A 24,047-nucleotide genomic window follows, 5' to 3' on the forward strand; every position below is an offset into this window, starting at 1 on the left:
ATTAGCAGCATAAAGTGTACTTTAATGTATATCAACTTTCATTACATTGAATTCATGCCACAAAATGTGGATAATCGCCCAGACGCACTCGCACGATCACATAATTCAATAAATTAAAAGACAACAAACAAACCAACGAATAAACGAAGAAACAATTCAACGTTGAGTAAGCAACGACAATACGGGGGAAAACAAAAAAAAAAGAAAGAAAAGGCACAAAATACTCAACAAATTCAGAAGCAAATGCAGAAGCAAAATCTAGTCACAATATAACATGGAAAACGGTCGACGCGACATCGATACCAGAGCAGAGAAAACAAGAGTTTTAAATGCAATTTGTGCACCGTCGTTTTAGAAGCGTGTATGTGCAATTCACATTTTATCCATACTCACGGATAGAACGGTACGCTGTCAAAATCCCAACTTTGTGACTATTTGAGCCACAAACAGGGGCATAAGGCACACATAACAAGCTCGATGTCGTTGCATTTAAATGTGAAATTTTTACTGAATACTCGATTGCATACTATATTGCGAACGCATGGAGAAATTTTTGCAATGTCGTGCTCGCGATTCAGCCTTCCACCAGGCACCATCATATTCATGCTAATAAATGTTTTATAATATAATTTATTGTGATTTCATTAGGACTTTATAGACATTTCATTTTCTTTTTGTGGTTCACCTGAATAGTTAGCCTTTGCGCGGCATTTGTGTTGAGATATTTTGCTCAGAGAGTTCGAGTACATTCCGAATATGCATTGCACGTGTTGCACGGTTCAGCAATACTTCTTGCAAGCACTTTATGAATTTTGATATTCCATCGAATTCAATAACATTCGTATTGATTGTCCATTAAAATGATAATGCCGTACTGTATACTTTATAAAAATATCTAGAATTAAAATATTGCTTTTAAAAACTCACCTCAACAAAATTCTGGCATTTCTTTTTTCGTTTCGAAAATAAAAAAAATATTGCTCCACTTTTAAGACTCGTGACAATTTTTATGTAATAAATTTGGTAAAACTTCAAACGAAGCAAATAACAAAAGATAATCAACTCATTGAAGTATTAATTCAATTATTATTATAATATCCAATTCATGGTACAAGGTGCTAAAGTACAACATACGATGTAAGATTGTTGTAATAAAAAAAAAAAAAATTTGGCTTTCGCCAAAACGATACGTGGTACTACAATGACGGTAACAGCGATAACAAAAGAACAACCACAACAACAACAACGATGACGACGGATTGGAAATTTAGAGAGATAAATTTGTATCCATGATTCACATACGTTACGGTATGTACAGTGTCTTTGTTGTTGTTGTTTTTTTCTCGTCTCTTTCTCATAGACATCGATTTCAGTTCTTAGCATGTTGCGCTGGCGATGCACCAGCGTTTTAGCCTTTCCCAACAAAAGCTTAACGAATGCACTTCAAACATTTCAATCGTTGGTTCCCGCGCGCGAGAGAGCATATATCGTGTCAGGTTATTTGGTGTATGTGCCTTAAACTGTGCTGCGAAACATTTTCATACTATTTGTTATTTGGACTCGATATGCTCGTTCTCTCTTTCACTCTTTCCTGTTTCTGTGTGAGCACATTATTAGGCATGCGCTCATACATATGGCCACTTCAAAATTCACACACATTAGCTGCAGCATACATTCGTGACGAAGATACTTAGTATACTAGACGCAATGCAGTAAAGGTGAAAGCCTTAGTGCTGAGCACACACAAAAATCCATTTGTAGCATTTGCTTTTTTTACGATCGTTGCGATTCTGCGATTTTCGTTGTTGTTGTTGTTATTGTTTTTACATCTCTTGTACTCTTCTCTGTTCCGATCATTCTTGCTGTTTGTTCGTCGTTTCTGTGTAATCCATATCGATGAGTGCACTTTCGAATTTTTTTTTTTTTAATCTTACATTTACTGGAAGTGCAGTATGGAACATGCACCCGCCGGTTCATATGAATCGGTATATGCAATTCGCTCAGATTGGCACTTATTGATAGATAATTCACCCTCATTTCATAATAAATTGCTCTGAATCGATCACGACAAAATGCGAATATGTGCAATTTCGTTTGATGTTGTGTGCCTGATTTTGGTACAAAGGAAATTCGATTAATCTATTATACATTGTCTTTGGCTCTGTTCCATCAATATAGAAATTTTCATTGGTCTGGCTTGGTGCTGAGAGTGCAACGCGCATGCATATGTCTATATATGCACTTTATCAATAAATTATATACATAGATATATTAGGCACATTAATGCGCATATTTTCTTCATTTTTTTAAAGCATTTTTCTCACTGTTTTGCCAATGCCTTTGATTCTCATATTTTGTTTTATTACATTTTTGGTTCATCTCTTTCCGACACTTTTTAATTGGTTTGTTCGCCTGATGCTCTACTTTGATTCTGTTCCAGCTCCCATTCGTGATATTCTCTCGCGTCAATCGATTTGGTATGGTGCATTTTTCAGTATTAAGTGTGTTCAGGTTCTACGAAAGTGTCGTTGGGCGATATTTTTTTTCGAAATATGGTTCGGGATGCCGCAATGAAATTAGAATGCGGTTTTGGTTATTTATTTCAAAGCCACATCATTAAATGATGAAATCAACCCAGTTCGCCTTATCGAACTCATACACTGTTTGTTTGTATTATTGAACAAAAAAAAAAAAATTGACAAGTGAAGAGTTCGATACACTTATTGTTTACGTTACTGCCACGAGAGTTCAATATGTTGTCTTTTGTTGATAAGATTGTAGCAATACAATTTTGAGTGAATTGTTTCTTTTTTTTATCAAATGAACTGATCTGAGCCACATTCACACTGATAAGCGAATTATTGAGATTACATTAATGAAACAATTTATATATGTATATGAATTGAAGATTTCACAGTTTCGTATAAAACTGAGTTATCATTTGAAAATACTCAGTGCTTTACTAATTATAGTTGCATATCAACATCAGCAGTCAGTTTATATTGTAACATTGCGTCATTCAATTGTGTAAAACAAAAGTCATCTTTGCCGAACCGAATTGTATTTGCATTTTATAAATAAATGTGTTAAATTGATTTCGCCCTCTGAAGTAGTTATTGACCATTAAATAAATAAAAAAAAAGTTGATTTGCTCAAATATGCGGTTGGTGATTTTAGATACACAAAAAAGTGTTGGAGAATGGGCTGCCAAGTATGTTATGAAACGAATAAAAGATTTCCAACCAGGACCAGACAAGTGAGTATTACTAAATAGTTTCATCATGGTGAGAAACAACGATTAACAAATCGGTTTTTCTAGATTTTTCCGACTTGGACTTCCGACGGGTAAAACACCACTCGAAATGTATAAAAATTTAATTGAATATCAACGACAAGGAAAAGTTTCCTTTAAATACGTTAAAACATTCAACATGGATGAATATGTGGGTTAGTATACTAAAAATACGTAAATATACAAGGAGCAATTCATATACATTTTATCGCAGATTTACCACGTGATCATATGCAGAGCTATCACAATTTTATGTATCAAAATTTTTTCCAACACATTGACATCGATCCAAAAAATGTTCACATTTTGGATGGAAATGCAAGCGATTTGAACGCAGAATGTGAAAGATTCGAAGCAGAAATTGTAAAAGCCGGTGGAATCGAGCTGTTTATTGGAGGGATCGGAGCCGATGGTAATGAATTTCTTTATCATCGATTGAATGCGCATGTAAAGCGAAAACTTTGTCATGAATTTTTATTATTTTTTTTAGGTCATATTGCATTTAATGAGCCCGGATCATCTCTAGTTTCGCGAACTCGTGTTAAAACTTTGGCCGAAGAAACTTTACGAGGAAATGCTTCGAGTTTCTTTGATAACGACATGAGTAAGGTGCCCAAAAGAGCATTGACAGTGGGATGCGGTACAATTTTAGATGCAAACGAGGTATTTTTTTTCCCTTTATTCATTTTATTATACATTTTATTGCATACAGCACATGTACACTAAACTATATGAAAAATATAGGTGATGATTTTAATAACTGGTGCCCAGAAGTCCTTTGCTTTGTATAAAACGATTGAAGAAGGTATAAATCATATGTGGACAGCAAGTTGCCTGCAGCAACATAAAAATGTATTGCTTATATGCGATGATGATGCAACGCTTGAGTTACGTGTTAAAACTGTTAAATACTTTAAGGTATTGCGATGACTTTGAATTGAATAATTAAACAAAATAAATATTTGGCCAACATTTTCTTTTACAGGGTTTGATGAGTGTGCATTCGAAACTAATTGACGAAACTGATTAATGACAGCATTTGAAGAAAAAATTTATTGAACTTTTGGAAATTATAAAATTACTCAACTTGAAATGTTTACTGTTATAACTCTAAGCTGATCGAATAGATTTTTACTCGTATTCACAATTCATTTTTTTTTTATCCAATGATAAAATTTATATCATTTTGACATATCCATTGCAATCAAACACGATTTGATGTTGATGTATATACCTGTTCAAGATTTCAAGTGTACTGTTTTCATTTATTTTTACGCCGAGAAGCGAGCAAGATGCGATTGAGCATTCAACAAACAAGTGCATACGTTGTATGTGGAAAAATTCTCACATGTCCATCAAATGATACATGCTGTTCTTCATTGTTCATTTTTAATTATTGGACACATTCATGTCGATTCTGGCATCTCACACCGACTTGACTGAGAGTCAATTGCCATTTATCAATGTTATGCACAGAATGTTGTTTATATATCTAGGTTCTAGTAATCAAGAAAATATATGCAATTTAAGTTTCATCGCATCGATTTTTTTTTATTGATTGGAAATGAAAACAGGATTTTTAAAACTTGAAAGAATTATCAATTTGATATTTATTGATAAAAAATGTATTTGCAGCTTTTTAATCGAAATAATTATTTAGTTTACAATAATTTCACTCGCTGGTGTTTCATTTGTTGCTTCTGTTAATTATAACGGGATGTGATAATTACATCGTATATTTTTATATATTCTTGATAAAACAATAAGAAAATATGCTTGAAAAAAGCGATCTTTCTTTACTAGATATGTGTATTGAAATATTTGAAATTATTTTGCCCAATTGGAAGCATCATGCAATTTCCTTGGAATTTTTCATTTCTTTTTATGCGCATTGATTTTAACAATACAATATTCTAGTCGTGTTTTGAAAAATGCATGTTGACATCAAATCGACTTATTAGATTTCTATGCCATAAAGGTTGAAAATATGACTCGGAGAATCGATCGAGGTGATAGCAAAATCCAACTTGGATAGATAAGTGAAAATAATATATAGAATTTTGCAAAACAAATGTGTGTGGAAAATGATGAAAAAAAAACGAGCACAATATCTGCATAAATATTTATAAAATGATTTATGCGTAAAAAATTCGATTTGGATTGGGTAATGTTCTTTCCGCTGTTTTCTCTTTTTTCTATCGCTCTCTATATAAAAGTGTGTATGTAATTCTTGTTTCATTTTTGAATTGCTATTCTTGCTTTGAATGACATAAAAGAGATGGAAAACCGGAAAAAATGAATATATAAATCTATCAAATTGTTCTATTGGATTGCAATAGCCGTAATGACAGAGATATATATTTTGAATAGATGTGTGTATATTGAATATGGCCCGGCATGTAGATCGATCGATGGCAATCGGTATGCAAATATAAACAAAGTGTTTATAACGTTTGAATGAACCAACGAGTGAAAAGAAGAGGCAAAAAGAGCAGCAGCAGCAGCGGCGGTGGCGGCGGCAACCACGGCGACAACACCGAGCTATTGGTGTGCTGAATATAGTTATGCTGAAGCGTATGCATATTTCTCGGGTAGTGCCATATTCCATTGAACGGCGGCCTCAGCGAATTATATTTAGTACTTGTTAACTATAACACACAATAATCACAAATTTAAATGTGCTCACAACTGTGAATTGGATATGCATATACATGGGCCGCTGGCTTTGGTTTTGGCTTTGACTTTGGTCTGATATATACACAATGTGTGCATCATTGTCCATATGCACATGCATTGCTAGATTATCTGCAAGAGAGAACTCTCGACACTAGAAGAAGAATCTACAAGACGTATGAATTATGGGCTCATTTAAAACAAGTTATTTCCCATGCAGAATTTATTGTTGCGTTTTTTTCGTTGTCTACGTAACATGGAATTACGGCGTAATCTTGCTCAAAAATCCTTCTACTAGATATATATGCATATATGATGCATTGCATGACCACTGAAAGGATGCGCTATCGCATTGTATGCGTTTTCATTGTGTGTGCACCGAGCAAATGTTATGGAATAAGAGAGTGGATTGCGCGAGAATTTAAGGCACAAGTGTCACGAAATTAGTATTGAGTGAATGTACGCGCCAATGCTTGCCAATGCACAAGGCAATACGCAATCGATGATCACAACAACACTAAGAGGCCAAGACAAGAAATGGAGAATACACACGATTCGCACACAGAGCATAAGTTTAACAAGCGTGCCGTATACGGTCACATTCATTCGGTTCAGAGGTCGATTAATTCCGATTTCAACTTGCTGCAATCAACCACATGCGCCTTCATTTCGCCACTTATATTTAATGTACTTGTTCAATCACTTAAACTCATTCGTTCGTTGTATTTAAATTTTTAGCTTTGGGAACAACGCACACCAACCACGAATATGAATTTTTGTGATTTTGTCTTTATGTAATCGTAATTCGATTATTCGAGATGAATTTCCAACGGAACGTCTTTTAATTTTTAAATTATTACCTTTTACAGTGCCTCTATTTTCGAATCGAAAAACAATCATTCGATCGCACTGAACATGTTTCCTGTGTGTGTGTATTTCTTTTTCTCTTCAAATCAATTATTTGAACGGAACCCTTTTCCAGCGCTCATACATACGTTTTTCATGAGGAAATTGTCATGATACGATGTTGTTTGCTGTATATTGAATCAAAAATTGATTTTATGGCCCAATGACCCATTTTTGTTTCATTTAATATTAACATGAATGAAAAAAGCATCCAAAATAATAATAATTGTCGACATCAGCAAAGTACAAGTGTAATTTCATAGTTCCCATATCTTGTGATGGTGCTTTTTGTGTTTGTGTGCACTATGCCTTAATGACAGCTTTCAACTTATCTCATCTCTCTTGTTGATGTTGTCTTCGGTTTTTTTTCTTCTTCTCTGTTTGATTGTCCACTTTCCATCATGAGCATGATTGTGTAGAACTGTCATTTTGAAATACATTACATTGATTTCAGGTTGTTCGTTTTCAGTTTGTGGTATTTGATTCGCTCTCGGCATCGTTATTATTCGATTTGAATGGAAACTCGCGCACACATAAACAATAACTAAATACGTATATGAAATCCATTTATCGCTCTTAAATGAATCTCTTCAATTTTTGATTCGGTTTTTTGCTATTAAATTAGATTTTGTGTGTTCATACAATGCTCCGTTTCACAACGCAATAGACATATTCAAAGACTAATATGTAATTATAACGGAACGAAAAGACTTGTTAAATTCACAGCAGGTAAATCATTTTTATGGTTATAAAAAAACGGCCGCACATTTGAAACGAATGTGTGAGAATGTTAAAATATCGATCGATAATCGCTTCGAACAACTCATTTCCATCAATATTTGCATTTTGTATATGTTTTCATTGAGTGAATAATTCGGTAGTCCATTCTAATAGACAATACTGTTCATCAATTCAATGCATAAATCGCAAAAAGATTGTGGCCATTTATAATCTTGAGATGTCATCGAATTATTTTAAAGTGAACATTCGATCTCAATTCATCTATGAATTACTTTAATTTCGAAAGTGTGAGAAATTTTTTTTACCCATACAGTTAATACTCGTGAAAATGACCACTTGAACTTCGAACGCCTGTAGACTTTTTCATAATCCAATATTGTTTATTTGCATGCTGGCCATAGGCAATGACTTCTGAAGAGTCGTGAAACTATATTCGGTACAAATAATTCTCGTATTCCTGACAAATTGACAACGCACCAAATAAATGTTATGATTTTCATATACTCTTTTCTCATACGTAAGTTTGAATATTTTTTTTAATTGGTTTTATTCATACATTCACTTGTTCATTCATTCATTTATCCATATTTGACGTATTTTACAAATATATGTGAAAAGACATCATGTGGTCTCAGGTATGTATCCACTTTTTTTATTCAAAATTTGAAAAATACAAAAAATTATTCTAACAACCAAAAAACAATAGGAATGAAATCAAGTGCAAATTTACAGTTTAGTGCATATAGGGGAAGTGTGAGCAAACTGATATATTTTTTGGTTTTTTCGAATTTTCTTTTTACCCAAATGAAAAGAATTTGAAAGTAAATATAAAATCGCATGTTCCCATGGTCCGCATCACGAGTCAAAAATTTGAAGTCATATTTTTTTAGGGGCACAGTGATATACTAGGGGTAATACACATCGACTGGTTCGTTTTTTAGTATTATTTTTATTCTGTTTTATTATCTAGCATTTGGAAATTCCATCGATTTTATGTCATACAAAATTTATTCCAATCTTTATTTTAAAAAACTTGACCAGTTGTTCCACATTTTCTTATCGGCGCCATTGGAAATGGACTATAAGCATTAATGGCAAATGAAAGTGTACTACTGCTGTAACAAATAATGTTTTGCTTTAAACTTGGATGATGAAAATAATAAGTAAAAAATGTGTACCCATTACCCCTATGTTTATATAGTTGGTTGTCTGTCAATTTCGTGCGTGCATGCCGAGAAAGTTATTGGTCACTCTTTTAACCATTCATGATTTCATAGAATATTTTTATTTACCGAAAATAAATCATAATTGCAATTTATTTTGCATTGATTTACGATTTCGCTTGAATATTGGCAATTGAACGGTGAAAAAATGTTGGCACGTTGTTTTTATGAATGCACAACATCTCTTCTTATTTTTAGTTGTTGTTGTATTCTACAGCACACTATAAATTCAAATTGGCGAGAAAACCAAATACAATTGTAGCTATGTTTTATCAAATGCAAAATTCCAGAATTTTCTCTGACCAGTTTTCTAGTTTTTTGTTCACATACAATGTTCAATATCAACGACCCCATAGAAACGAATAACCCAAACGAACAGCCAATAACTCACCGATTCTCTCATTTGTTTTTCTCCTGAATCACGTTGATGTACTTATCTTACTTATCGCGCTACGTACGTGAGAAATTTTGCGTTCACAGTTGGCGGAATCTAAGAAAAAAAAATTGCAAACGTTCTCTTTGCAGCCAAAAAAGAAATGTATTTTACGTTCTTGAGTCCTTTTTTTTGCGAATGACTAGCTTGTTTATCTGTGCAGAAATGTATATAGGATATATCATTTATAATGCAAATAAGTGCAATCCCATTCAATATTATTGGTTTCTGTCAAGCATTCAAAATGGATATATAGTACGTAATATACTAAAGGGTGTTCCAACAGAAGCGTCCGATGTTACATGGAAGCGAAACTGGCTTTTAACTTTTCTGTATTTGAAAAGAATTTAGTTATTTGTGTATTAATGGCACCAACTTACACGTATTCATCGGCAATCTTCTTTGAATTGATATTGGTTTCACTTTAATTCAGTGTTCTGACTTTTGTTGGAACACCCTTTATGTATGAATCATAGTTAAACTGCTTTTTGAATAGGTTCTTAATACAGCTAAGTTTCTGCAGGTTACAAACATGATCTTGCATTAACATATCCGTGCCTTACTGATTCGTCATTTTTGCTGCATTCAAGAAATTCTTAAACGTATACAATACGGCATGCATTTATATATTTGCAAATCCTTGGTATTTATGTAAAATCGTGCAATGTTGACATCATTTTTTGTTCACCGGAAACCTTGTTCATCTCAATTAAAACTGGTTCAATTGAATTGATTCCAATATTGCTTACGTTTTTCTGGTTCAAATAATTTTCGTAGGCGTGATAACAATTCGTTTTCATCTCCTCCATGAGTGTAGTTCACGCAAAATATTGAAAATGGTACACTTCATTTTTATAATTGGACATATTTCAACGTAAACTCATGTAATAAAAGTCATAAAATTTACTCGTTTTAAATATAAATTTTACATCTTCAACTACATTTCGGTGTTCGGAATTGATAATAGGTGAACAGTGGTTGTGTCAGTAGTAGTATAGATCTTTTGTATGTATCTCATTTATAATTAACGGTTAAAGAAACGAGAAAAGGCAGCGAAAACCTGACACAGTATGCTTAATGATCTACTTATTGCTAAACGAGCAATTTCAATGGATTTGATTTTGTTGATCGTTCGAAGCCCTGTTGCTTTATTTTGTATCTCATATTTACTCAACCATAAGTGTCATGTTTTCCAAGTAGTTCACATCAAGAAAAAAAAAACGTGGATTTTGTAAGTCTAAAATTTAACGTAAAAACTTAATAGTGAATGTTTTATGTAAATTTTGATGAATTTCATAGAATAGATGTAAACATCAAACTGTGCCCTGAAATGCCTCATAGAACTATTTCAACGATGCAGATAAACAAAAATTACCATAAAAAATACGCATGCCGCATTCCATTCGTGTATTTGATTTAGCACAAAATTCCGTAGCAACATATTAATTGGCAACATTACACCTATTCGAGTGGTGCTTTGGTTTTTCAAATTGCACATATAATTAAAAATAATTAGATGTGATCGTGATAGTGTCTTAGATCAGTTATAAACCCGATTAGATCGTGAAAATGGATGGAAAGTCGCTTGAGATTAACGAAAAAAAGGAGTATCTGCACCTGTTTGTTTCACTCATAATTAATGTACATAACCAGCAACGTCTAGATGGATCGAGAAAAAAAAAACGCTTTATGTGTTACTAACTATTTTTCGTGGTGACAACAACCGTGTATCTAATTCTATAGATATGTCGATTTTTCCGTCTATTTCAAGCTCAACATTTCATATGCATATAACATGTATTTTATCTTTTGAAATTTCATAAACTTCATTTTTGTGTATCATATTTGATTATTAGCGAAGAGTGGATCAAGACACGACCAACTAGATATGAACATATATATACAGTTCGGTTAGTAAGTCTGATAAAATCCCAAAATCCCATATCTCATGGTACTAATTTAATTTTTTTTTTCGTCATTATTTACATATTCAAATTAAATTGTCTGTTCGTCAAACTCGTTACGCTGGCGATGGCATTTTTATACGAAATAAATGACAATTTGGCTGATGGTGTGCGGACAGTAGATAAAAATGAAAAAAATATGGCTTGTGATAAAGATTAAATGATAGTAGGTTAATTTCCACTTTGACTCATCCCGAATGCCAAGCGACCGAACTCAAAATCCATTGCAAACGCGTTTCAAACCAATTTATATCTATTCACAGAATTTCCACTTCAAGTTCCATGTTCGTTTGATATACCATATGCATATGTGTTTTTTTTTTGTTTTAGGTCAATGATAGGCTTCTAGGTACATAGGTTACTCGTTAATGCTCTAATTTATTGATAATATCGTTTTTCGAATGAGCATTAAGATGCGGACTGAATGTCACCGTGCGAGACATCATATTAGATGTTACGAAAATGATTCGAGAATGCATTTTAAATGAATATATGCTATCATTTGGTAACAAGTTTTGAAGATCTGTGAAAAAAAAAAAAAAAAAAAAGAAATCCCACCATAACAACAAACCACAACCTGTTCGAGATATGGCCAGAATACAATTCGATGAAAAAGAGAGGGAGAGATAGAGAAAGAATAAAATGCATTTTTTAAAGTTTATTGATCATTTATTTCTAATTAAATTTTAATAATTTTACTACATTTGCTTTGTCCTAAATCTATTACAATTTGCACAAACACAGAATGAAAGGATTGCCGTTAAGCGATTATCCAAATATCTGCGTTCGATCTACTTCCATTTGCTCAATGAACAGTAACGTATACTTTAAAAGAGATCTTAAAATTAATCGCATTCGGAGAGATTCGTATGACTCTCGTCGGCATCATTTAATATTGGACTCAATCTCGCGCACAGAACAAAATGCAGATTTTATCTAAACCATATATAAGTTATAAATATAATAATTCTGGCTAATAAATTCCATCGACCCAATTTTTTGTGTTGTATTGTATCTCTACTGCATTTATTTATTTATTTATTTTTATTTTATATTTTTTTAATTTGAATTAGTAGTACAAAACGATATACATACAAAATGTTTCATCTAACGAAATCATATTTAATTAAATAAATAAAAGCACCAATTTATACTATTTAATCGCATTGAATATTCTTTTAACAAAATATTCCCATTTTAATGCCTTTTTTTCTCATGTGAAATTCGTGTCAGCAACGAGCCGTTGCCACTCTTATAATATCTTACTTAATATTACTTTAATAGATAAAAAAACACACTATAGAATTACATTCATTCTCTTACTTCAACACCAAATTGTTAAAAGAGTGTAATAAATTTAACAAATTCAAATGAATATACAGCGAAACATAGAGAGAGAGAGAGATAGAGAGAGAAAGGGAGACGGAAATTTAATCAAAACAAATTTTCAAAAATCAATATCTATCGGTATGTTGCAATAAATTCCATTTATGTTTTCCTTTTCATAGACGAAACAGACACAGTTTTTTTTGGAGAGGTGAAATAAAACAAAACAACACGAAAACATAAACCAAAGTGAATTTTATTGAACTTGAAAAAAAAATCGAATGCTTGTGATCATTGTAGACGTAGAAATGTATGTTATAGCAAAAAAAGGTTGGATCGAAAACCGTAAAACTGTTTTCTCGTCTACAATTTCACACATTTAAACTCATTTTTATGTTATTATACGCCCTAAGTTTATAGCAAGTGTTCCGTATCCTATGCATATATATATGTATCTTTTTTTTATATTTCATTGATGTGTTTTGCTATTTAAATAGTAATGCCCACGAAAACAGCGCATAAAACAATACTTAAAAATTAGAAGCTATCAAAAATAAGATAAAAAAAATGAAATGTGAATTGTAAGCTACATAAAAAAGAGATTTGTTAATTATTATTATTAATTAAAATGTGTCGAAACGGTTTATTCGTTTTGTGAATTAAGTCGATGCACATACACGATTGATTGTGCCTATAAGTTAGTTTGTTTTTACGTCTTTTCTACAGTATCTCTCTTAAAAAGCCAGCCAAGGCATTTTTCATCGCGTCAAATTCAACATTGAAAAATGTCTTCTTCTGTTTTTTTTCTAAGAAAAAATTCATCATTTAAAACCATCACATCATCAACAACAAAAGCAAAAGCATTTATAATTTATCGAACAATTGTTAATGAACATTAAGCCGGTTGATACGGTGCATTTGGTTGGTGTGTTTGTTGTTGTTTTTTTTTTTATATCTTTGATCATTGATGTATCAACTGTTGACCTCATATACGCACCTAATTATAATTGCATTGTAAACAATTAACAATTCAACCGTACCGTATGTTAAAGAATAAAAATTCATTTGACTTTGAGATTAAATTCGATCATCAGCCATTTGTTTGGTTGTTAAATGCGCAAATGAGAACTTTTTTTACTCAATAATTATTTACATTTTAACCACATTGATTTTTGTTTTGTTTGTATGCATCGACAAGACTTGTGTGATCTTTTTATTTATTTTTGTTTTTAAATTTTTGTTGTTAGATCAAGTGGTGTTGTACCTTTGACACGTAGTCCGTTCGATGTTTCCAGTGCATTTTTTTCATCGTTTCTACTCTCTGGCCGGCTATCGGTTGATGATGATTTTTTGTCAACGCTAAGCTCTTCCTCCGATGAGACGGCACCGTCTTCATCTGACATTAAATCACGATGATCATGGGTCGGTGATGTTGCTTTTGCACTGGCCGAACTGCTGCTACTCGATTTCATGCTTAAATCCATTGGAGCATCTTGTGAGCATGTTCGATTATTCGATGGCGCCGATGCTGGCGTCGACAATGTTATATTTTTATCACGCAATGTGGATGTTGTAGCCACCGTTGAATTTGAATGACGACTCACGCTGCTCGTGCTGCGCAACGATGCCGATTGTGGTGGTGAAGTTGGTGGGGTCATTGATACAACAATATCTTCATTTTCCATGTCTTCGTCTTCACTTTTTGTCGAATTATTATCGTTTGGAGAGCATTGCGATTTTAGAACTGCATCCAAGTACCGTTTCGTCAATTCTTCAGCAGATTTGCTACCTGTTTGTTTTATAATAATAACAATTTTAGTTTTGCTACTTTTTCATAATATTCAATGTCTGAACTGAGTATACACAATTTGCAAGTAACATTGGACTTCGTTTAGTTCGGCTATTTTACGAAACTCTTAAATATGAATATGATATAGTATGTGAATTGATAACTTACCGCAATTATTGTTTGGAACAAAGCGGCTATTATTGTTGGCCATAGTTTGTGCTGAATTAAGAAGAGCAACGGAATCGACAGCTGGCTTCAGTAGGCCTTGATGTTGTGCATACAATGCTGGATGATAACCAGGAAACATTAAATGTGATGGTGGCAAAAATCCTGGTGGTGGCATCAAACCAGAAAACGATAGTGGTAAGAATAGTTCTTTGTTAAAGGGCGGAGGCGGTAACTGGCCACGATTCTGTTGATGTGCTTGTGATTGTCGCAGTAATGATTGACGACGATCGCCCACTTCAACGGAACTATCGGAATTATGACTATCGGGTGAACTAACGGATGGTGAAGCAGACGGCCGTTTGCTATTGTGATTATTATAATCTTCAAAGCCAAGTAGCATTAGTTCCTCTTTTGTTGTTGGTCTTGAGTAAAGACTTTGTGGATAATTTGTGTGTCCAAGCATATTGATTGACGATGAGGATGATGGTGGTGTTTTTCGATTACCAGCGGCCGCAGCAGCAGCGGCAGCTTGCTGTTGTTGCTGTTGTTCTTGCAATAAACAATGAATTTTAAACCAATTCGATCGACGTCCATAGCGTGAACCACTCTTTGACATTCCAACCATTAAACATTTTCGCAATCGACAAGCTTTGCATGCTGTACGATTTTTCTTGTTTATTGTGCATTCACCATTATTTTTACATTCCGATATTGATGATAAATTGTTATACGATCGCCCAAAAAACGACTGTTTAAAGAAGAAACAAAAAAGAAAGAAAAGAAAATTGATTTATTTTATATATAAAAATAAAGAGATCTATCTAATTTTGAACCAAGGTCCGTTTCAACATTGTGGCATTCTCAGTTCTTTGTATAATGCAAAGTCCATTTAAATTTGTTTTCAAAAAAAGACAGTTACTGGAAATGGAAATCGAATTCAAAGAAACGTGATACATTTGGTGAGAGCAATTAAATCATTCACATCAAACACAATTTAAATTGGCCACTTCCGATGGCACATCTCCACAAAACAAGTCCATTCAGTGTCAATTTCTTCGTTTTGTTTTGAAATTCACATGACCAAAACGGTTCGTTTGCCGGTAGGTATGTCTTCAAATTGTGTGTTGATTAAATCGCTTGATTCTCATACTAATTTTATTTAAGCATAACAGAGATAATACTCGCACCGCAAACCGTAGACATTTTCAACGAATAAACATGCAAACTTGCAAGCGATTCACGATCATTAGAGCATAGAAACAAATATGTAGTAGCAATGGCACGTACGTCCCGTAAATGGGTGCGTTTCTACATTGAAATGCGAACCAATTTTGGTATGTGTCTGTGTGTGTGCTTGTGCTCTGGAGTGTTTGTGTATTACAATCGTTATTGTTTTCAACATTTTGAATACATTCACTGCCATTTCCTCACTTTGAAATCTAATAAAACAATTGGCGCAGTGAACATCTTCACATCGAACGACATGATACATATAAATGCCATTTGGAATGCAAGATTACCTAAAATACTTTAAAACGACAGCCGACTCTTTATGTTTTCGACTTGATTCTCAAACCAAATTAAACAGAGACATTGTTTTGCCGTCAAAGTTGATTGCAATGGACATTAATAGCATACAATGAAAATCATGTTGAATATATCAACGAATACCGACTGAAATACAAATACGAACAACAAAGACGACAAGACGATTGCATACGTCACAATTCAACTTGTTTCGAACATCATTATTTAATTCACAAACACAATTAGATGAAGCATGCTCTTGCTCATTGATAGCGCACTAGAGCGAACAAGTCATTACTTTTAACTGCTGGTTGTGTTCGAGTTAAAAGTGTTTCTATAGAATTAATTATGTTTTGTTTAAGGCATTTTTTTTTTCGTGAAACAAAATGCACAAGTTGATTTATATCGATCTTTTTTCTCTTTCTCTCAAGTAAAACATGAGCCATCAAATTGAAACAATATTGAACTTAAGTGATTTTTTTAGTAGCCGTCTGCGCAAACTTTCTATGATTGAAATGCACTTGTGGACGAAAAGAGGCGATTTTTTTGTTGAAAATTAGTTTCTTTACTTATGGAATTCGAAAAAAAAGCAACAGCCAATTAAATAGCTCTTTCAAGATGAGAGATTCCGAATGATGATGCGATCGCATATAAGTAAAGCAAAAGTGTTTGTAAATCTGAGCGTTTTAAAATAGTTTGCATCCAATGCACAAAATATCGGTAGATGTTGATGATAACAGCAATAAAGCGAATGAATTATTCACCGTAATATCGTTACACAGACCAATTGAAATTGTATGCTGTTTGTGTTATTGCGTTGACTCAATACAGTTGTGTTTTGTTGCGCTCATCGCCACATTAATACAACAATAGTAAAAAAAACACTCAATAAAAAAAAACCTTCGAAATTTGTGATTGTTAAATAACGTGCCAACAAAGCATTAAATCGTGTACCTATGTTACATTTATACTTATAAATTGCTTTACTTAATTTTTTTTTTCACTAGCAGAAAAAAACGTTTTCGTTGCGCTATTTTTGCTTATCTTTTGTTCTTTTTCGTCTTCTTTTGCGTTGCCTACATATATGACCTGGCCTATGAGACAGTGTGTAAATCAAGCACACAAACTTGACTCGCTTTTTTATTATTGTATGAATTCATGCATATCCAATCCATATTGCGTTATCGATGCAAAATATATATATCTTTTTTCTTCACAAACAATTCACAAGCAAATAAATATCAAAATAGATAAATAATACACGATAACATATAAGGCATGGATTTTGGTTTTGCTCAAGTGAACTTGACCTTGAGCTTAAAATTCAAAACAGCGCAACAACATTGCCATATTGTTTTTTTTTTCTTGGTCGTTATCAGCGATTTCTCCTTCTTTGTTTGAAAGCGATTATTTGGGACACACTCTTAGAAGATATTCATCAACAATAGTCTACCTTTTTTACATGATAATAATTCTTAATATCATGAATAAATAATAAATTTCAGCTATTGAACGTATTTGTTTAGGCAATTTTGAATTGATATTGATTGCTTTCTTGTAAAAACTCAACTATTTAAAGCAGCACAAACAATTTGAAATATTTCAAATTCAGTTTTTCATTGAAGATCTGTATTACTGATGGTTTGAGAGAAAAGTGAGGACAGTTTTTAGCTCTTCAATATTTCTGAGAAGGAGGTTTACACCAGCTAGAAAGGACTTGTGGAAAATTCTTTCGATTTGCTGGGTTTTTTTTTATTGAACCCCCGATGATTTTCACAGTACCCCTGGAATCTTTGACCTTGCCCACATGTGAACAAAGATTGAAAAAACAGCTTACGAGCGACTCCTACGTCAATAATAAGATTTATGACAATTCCATTGTTTATCCCATTAATTGATGGAAAATAATCATTATCAATTTCAATTCGCGTGTTGAAAATAATTTAGATGATTACTTTGTCCCCCGATACACAATAAGTGTATAAGTGTGTGCTACAATCCCAATTTTTGGTCTAATAATGCGAAAAAAACCAATTGACTGAAAACATTGAAAGCACTAATGAACGAGATATTCAATAATTTGCATGTTTATCGCAGATCAAATATCATATTTTGTAACAAGCGTAATAAATAGTTTCCCTTGTCTTTTCTTTTTGTCTTGCGAGAGAGAAAAAAAAATAGTAGTGGACTTAATAATTCAAAAATATCTGTGTTTTATCAGTCATTATTCAATGATTTGTTGTTCAAGAAATAAAAAAAAAAACTCCAGAAATGTTGTTATTGTTTCTCGTGATGATTTGAACATGCAAATCAAATTATTTCAAACTATAAACATTGTTTTTATCACTCAACTATTGAGAGTGCGACACGACGGTGTATACACTTCTGACTCAAGATCGTGCTGATTGTCTTCGCTTTGTAGATGTGCACTAATAATGGAAATACCAACCAAGACGTGCCAAGCAAACAACAAACAGTCAGACAAAGTCGCATGCTCAGTGGAGCGATTGACAATTTATTTCCAATTGTTTTTTACTGGCCATCAAAATATACATATGCTTGGTAATACTCACTTACTATAATACTCAGTTTATCTTCACCGAATACTTGGCAAGTCTTTTTTATTTCATGTGTATTGACCCGAGTTGCGAATGTACAAAGCCAAAAAAAAATACACACGATAAAATATGGCCTTTGCTCAATTAATTGCAACTTTTCACTCTAAATACATGATGTATTCGTATCTCCAAAATGAAATGTTAATTGGATGAAGGTGTAAATGAAGTATCTGTAATTTTTTCGCTTCTGAACCATAAATACTCAAGTATCGTTCATAATTTAACCTTAAATGAGATTTAATTTAAATAATAAGCTTCAGGAGTACATATTGTAGATCGTGAATTTAAATGGAATTTGTCATTTTTGTAAATTGTCATGTACAAACTTTTTGATTATCCTTATCCGCAATATAAATTATATTGAAAAAGAAAATCAGTGGAAACATCACATCGTGCATACAAACAGAGTGACATAAAGAATAATAATAATTCACGGAATCAGAATCAAAATAATGTAGACATTTTGCATTTAAGAAGATTGGCCAATGCAAAAAGTAACGTGAATGAAATAGAAGACGAAAAAAAAAAATGTTGAAAGAAATTTGCTGTTTCGGGGTCAGTTAAGTAATGAGATCAGTGGTACGGAAATCGGATGATTCAGTATGCAATACACTTTTTTTTATTTCCATTACTTTTGGCTTTGTATCACGTACCAAAAAAAGAAGACTGAAATGAGAGGCCCACAACAATAAACAAGTCAAAACAAGATTTCGTAATATTTAAGCGGATTGATCTGGATTATAAATCATTTAGAATGTGTGTTTTTCTTAAAAGAGTTTTAAAAAAATTCATTTTGTAACAATAACTGCTGTTCTTTCCGTTTATAGAAACATTTGAATGGATGACAATGCAGCGATGTTATTTTACGAAGATTTAATACATAAGAAGCGTCTCTTACCTTGCATCCTTCACAAGTGAATGCTCCAAAGTGAAATCCTGCTGCCGGTTCGCCGCAAACCTTACACGTTTGATTCATGTTGTTATCTGAAAATGAATAAAGAAAAATCGTTGCATAAGCAATGTGTACTGTACAGCTTGTGCTATTGCTTAAAGATTCCCTTTCGAATCGCCTTAATTGAATAATTTAAATATTCAGCAAGACAGAATGGTGAACATAAATGTAATATAAATGTTAAAATGGCACGAAAACCAGGTGAGAAATGAACAAACACACACAACATCGATGGGATCGGCAGTCGTCTATCGAAATACGGTAAATTAATTCAGTTAAATCGGGTCGTCGGTAGTAGTTCTTGTAAAGGATAAAATGCAACACAATTTTCATTGACTTGATAAATTTGTATGTGAACAACGATAGGTCGGAGAAGAGAACAACGAATGTTGCACGCACATATTGTAAAACACCTAGATATTCGCTAATTTAGTATTTTATATGACTTTATAATTTGCATGTCATACAATTTGACTCATATTTCTAAATTAATTTTGTTGCATGTTTTTCCACATTACTTGGCTTGCTTCTGCTCTGCTCAAGATTATCTTCATCGTCTAATTTTGATTGCATGTTATTTATTATAATTATACAGTAAGCAAAGCACAGCTTCGTGTGCCTCATGCAATCGCAATAAGCATTATGCGCACTTTGTAGCTAGTTAACTGCTTCACATTTGCTTGCACGCGTTTTTCTGTATGCACACACTTAACAACAACAGCAATTTTTTTTTTATTTTAAACACTTACTTGCATCGAATATAGAATACAAGCACACTGTGAGAAACTCACAAACTCAGTCGGCTATCCAATATTCATACCGTGAAAATTCACTGAATAATGACGGCAATGGTGACAAATATGGCATAAGATTATAATCCATTGAAGCTAAAAAATGAAGTAGCTATTTCAACTGCAACCAAACGAAAAAGAATATTTTTGCATTGCAGAGAACGAAATGATGATCACATATCATGAACCGTGATTATAAAACCAAAATCTGGTTTACACTTTTGAAATGATTGCAAGTCTAAGACTCTGCGTTAAGGATTGCTCAGTTGACATTCGTTTTTTTTTTTTGTTTTTTCAAAAAAGTGGTAACATTTCAAAAATGTCAGGATTTTTGGCGGACATTTTTTTTTTGTTGAGATTGAATACTTTGCAAATGAGATTTTCGCCGAAAGAATGATTTGCAAAATCAAAGAAAAACTATAAATTGGATTATTTAAATCACTGGTATGTATAGGCGAACATAATAGAATTGAAAAAAGAGAAAACAAAAAAAAAGTCGAGAAAAACTCATTCAGTTTAGCTAGAAAACAGCGGGAAACGATTTGAATTTGTCTTGGTTTCGGTTTTTTGTTGTTTATGTCTAATTGTATTAGTTTTCTTAAGCCAAAACCTACCGACAATATTCAACATACTGAGTGATCTGCAGGGAATTTGGTGTGCTACAGTACATGTGTGACAAACATGACTTGCAGATAAGCAGTGTGTGACACAAAGGACTAAGCAGCCAGTTAGTTTGAAATGGTTTATGAATGCGAAAATGTCACAGTTAGAAGAAGATGACAATGAAAATGTATTGCCCATTTTACACTGAACAAACGGTTTCAATTGTGACTTTATTATTTCGTAATCCTGACCATTTTAAATTGGCTAACGTTTGATTCTGAGGTACTTGGTTGTTTCTAGTGACCCATTTGTAATTTGTAATACCAACCGGAAAAAGATTGTTTTCCTCTTAAACAAAACAAATTTCGAAAAGTCATGATGAGCGCGCAAATGCTTAAAACTAGGACACTCTTTGTAGATGACATTCATTTATCATTGGGAGCGTCTTTAGATTTGTATTTTATGTCTTCGAAAAATGTCACCGTATTTTTTTTCTTGTTCTACAATAGTTTGGAAATGGTATCGACGAAAAAACAAAAACATTTTCAACAATAAAAATAAATCAATCATTGTTTCGGTGGGCTTGAAATCATCAAATAATAAAAGAAAGTCAAAATTGTCTCAAATATACCATGACTCATGCAACGTTGAATATCACAAAAATTGGATCGTTTTTTGGAAAACTTTATCATATTTTGTGCAAGTTCGACTTTTATCATGAGCAATTATAGAATTGCTTTGAGACACGATGAAGACAATAAAAAATCGCTTAATTATATTTTGGCAGAAAAATCAAGGTTTGATCAATTCATGCGACAGCTGATGAGATTTTTTTTTATTATTTTGAGACAAACTATTATATGGATGTGTGTAACTACATTTGAAAAAAAGGAATGAAAATAGAGAAAGGGAGAGAGAGAGAGAAAGAGCGTTACGTTTCGTGTTAAACGTTGTAGGGAAATAATAAAAGTGCTGTTTCATGCGTTTGATTTATTGTTGTTGTTTTTTTTCTTATTCTTTCGAACTTCAAACAAGTCTTATTAATAGAAGTCATATTTGTTTAGTTAATCCGGCGGAAAAGTCCCTTTGCTATGAAGATGAATGAAACCAATTCTGTGAAAAATTATGATTGATTATTTTGAGAGAATAGATTGCTTTAATAACATTTTCGCATTGACATTGGATGCATTTGCAGCAATCAAAATCTTAAGATCATTGAATAATAAAAAAAAAATCGTTTCTCAACAAAATGAATTTTAAACGGCATACGTTTCCTGACGACCAAGTATAGTAGAATATTAAAATAAAAATGGAGTAAAGGTCGATTGGCGTGAATCGATTGTGTTTAAATTCAGTTCATGTGATTCGTTATATTTATAAGTGATCTCAGGCAACGATTCTTCAACATTCGCGGCGTATTTGCGTTAAATTATCCCGTTTGTCTTATCTCAATCCCGATCATCGTGCATCGATTTCAATCTTGTAGCAACTCACGCAAAAAAAAAAACAATAGATGAGAGCCAGCAAAAAACATGAACTTTATTTCCATGTTTATCGATAGTTACTATATGTGTGTGTATGTACAAGTTTTTCGTGGGGTCTGATCTCTCGAAATTAATGTAATAAAGATCAATTTTTGTAGCCAACACTCCACACTCTCACACAAGAGCAAAAACAAAATTTTTTTGGAAGACATGTAAAATGACATAAAGCAGCATCATCAGCAGCAAAAACAATAGCATTTGAAATAATTCGAGTCATTCGAAGTAAACGAAATATGACCGACATTATAAGCACTTGGTCATCCAGTGATGTACCGGCACATCTTCATGAAATTGGTGCAGCGAAGGGAAAAAAAGCACAGCATTAGAGAAAATTGAGATAGCGTGACAGACTTTAATTTATATTAGATGGGCATTTAGCAAATATGAAAGAAACTGGTGCACGATGATCAATGTGAAAATAATAAATTGTATGTGTACATTCAACGTGTATCGTGGAATCATCGTTGTTTCCATACTCAATTCGGCTCTTTGCTTAATTTTGTGTTTTGTACATCTATTTTTCTCTCTCTCTCGCTCTCTTCTCTTCTGAATCTATTAGCGAAGAAACGTCCCCGGGCATTTCTTTGCAATATTTTCCCATTCCTTCAAGATTCATTGTGCGATGGGTTGTGTATGCTCTTTTCGCTCTGCTGACCTCTTCGCTGAGCGCAATTGCAGACGAACGGATTTCGTTTCGTTACAGTTTGGATTAATGGTATAGTATCGCGCACTGTCTACATAAAATACATTTTGTTCCACCAAAATAGCATCCGTGTATAGTATTCTGTGTGCCGCAGCAGATAATACTGGACGGAAAAATTGAAGATCGATCGTCGGCCAAAGTTGACAAATGATATGGCCAATTTTACAATTTTTTTTTTTTGAAATCTTCTTCTCCTCTCTCTCTCACACACACACTTTCTCGAATTGCTCTAAACGGAATCGAATGTGTATGGAAAGAAATGAATAAAGAATGAAATGATTACTATCAAATTTCCCAACATTTCGAACAATTAATGTTGATTAAGAGGTCGAAGAATGTTAGCCAGCGTCAAGCGGTAGACCTTTATTTCAAGCGATCTTCTTATATGTATATAGTTTTTTTTTTCTTTATTTTATTTAATCTTTTGCGTGGCTTTTATAAAAATTAGCTTAGAGATCAAAATAATCAAACGATTGGGAAAAACAGTACACGAATCGAACTTGAACGATCGAATTAAGCTCATTTTTCTCATGACCCAAATCTCAATAAGATTCTAACAATTTTTTTTTATTTAAATTTATGAATTCATATGTTGTGTTTTGATGCAATGAATATTGCGAATTGCTTTGACGTCATGTAAATGTTTATAGACATATGATGATGGGCATACAAATTTCCAAATAACTAATTTTTTTGTTCTCTCGCTCGCAAATTTGCCACAGACGTACAAATACAATTTTCGTTTCATATTTTTGTTGTTGTTGTTTGAGATGCGCTCTTGGTTCGTGACTTTG

At 32.9% G+C, this 24,047-nt stretch overlaps 2 protein-coding genes across 2 annotated transcripts in view; one reads left to right on the forward strand and one right to left on the reverse strand.

The window, feature by feature from the left end:
* The first annotated feature begins 2,969 nt into the window (after positions 1 to 2,969).
* Positions 2,970 to 4,443, forward strand: LOC116341519 (glucosamine-6-phosphate isomerase). Its single transcript, XM_031768633.1, has 6 exons — positions 2,970 to 3,256; positions 3,320 to 3,447; positions 3,507 to 3,704; positions 3,783 to 3,955; positions 4,037 to 4,210; positions 4,278 to 4,443. The coding sequence occupies exons 1-6, from the start codon at positions 3,159 to 3,161 to the stop codon at positions 4,320 to 4,322; spliced, it is 816 nt and encodes a 271-aa protein (XP_031624493.1). The 5' UTR covers positions 2,970 to 3,158; the 3' UTR covers positions 4,323 to 4,443.
* Positions 4,444 to 11,936: 7,493 nt separating this feature from the next.
* The window catches only part of LOC116347683 (knirps-related protein-like), a 44,952-nt gene continuing 32,841 nt past the window's right edge, over positions 11,937 to 24,047 (reverse strand). Inside the window, exons 3-5 of the mRNA XM_031778387.1 lie at positions 19,559 to 19,644; positions 14,516 to 15,263; positions 11,937 to 14,347 (exon numbers count right to left, since the gene is read on the reverse strand). Of these exons, the coding sequence (XP_031634247.1) occupies positions 13,788 to 14,347; positions 14,516 to 15,263; positions 19,559 to 19,644 (1,394 nt within the window). The 3' untranslated portion in view covers positions 11,937 to 13,787. The remainder of the gene's footprint in view (positions 14,348 to 14,515; positions 15,264 to 19,558; positions 19,645 to 24,047) is intronic.

The sequence above is a fragment of the Contarinia nasturtii genome, unplaced genomic scaffold, assembly GCF_009176525.2.
Source record: "Contarinia nasturtii isolate CC-2019 unplaced genomic scaffold, AAFC_CNas_1.1 Cnas_scaffold_129, whole genome shotgun sequence".
Taxonomy (NCBI): domain Eukaryota; kingdom Metazoa; phylum Arthropoda; class Insecta; order Diptera; family Cecidomyiidae; genus Contarinia; species Contarinia nasturtii.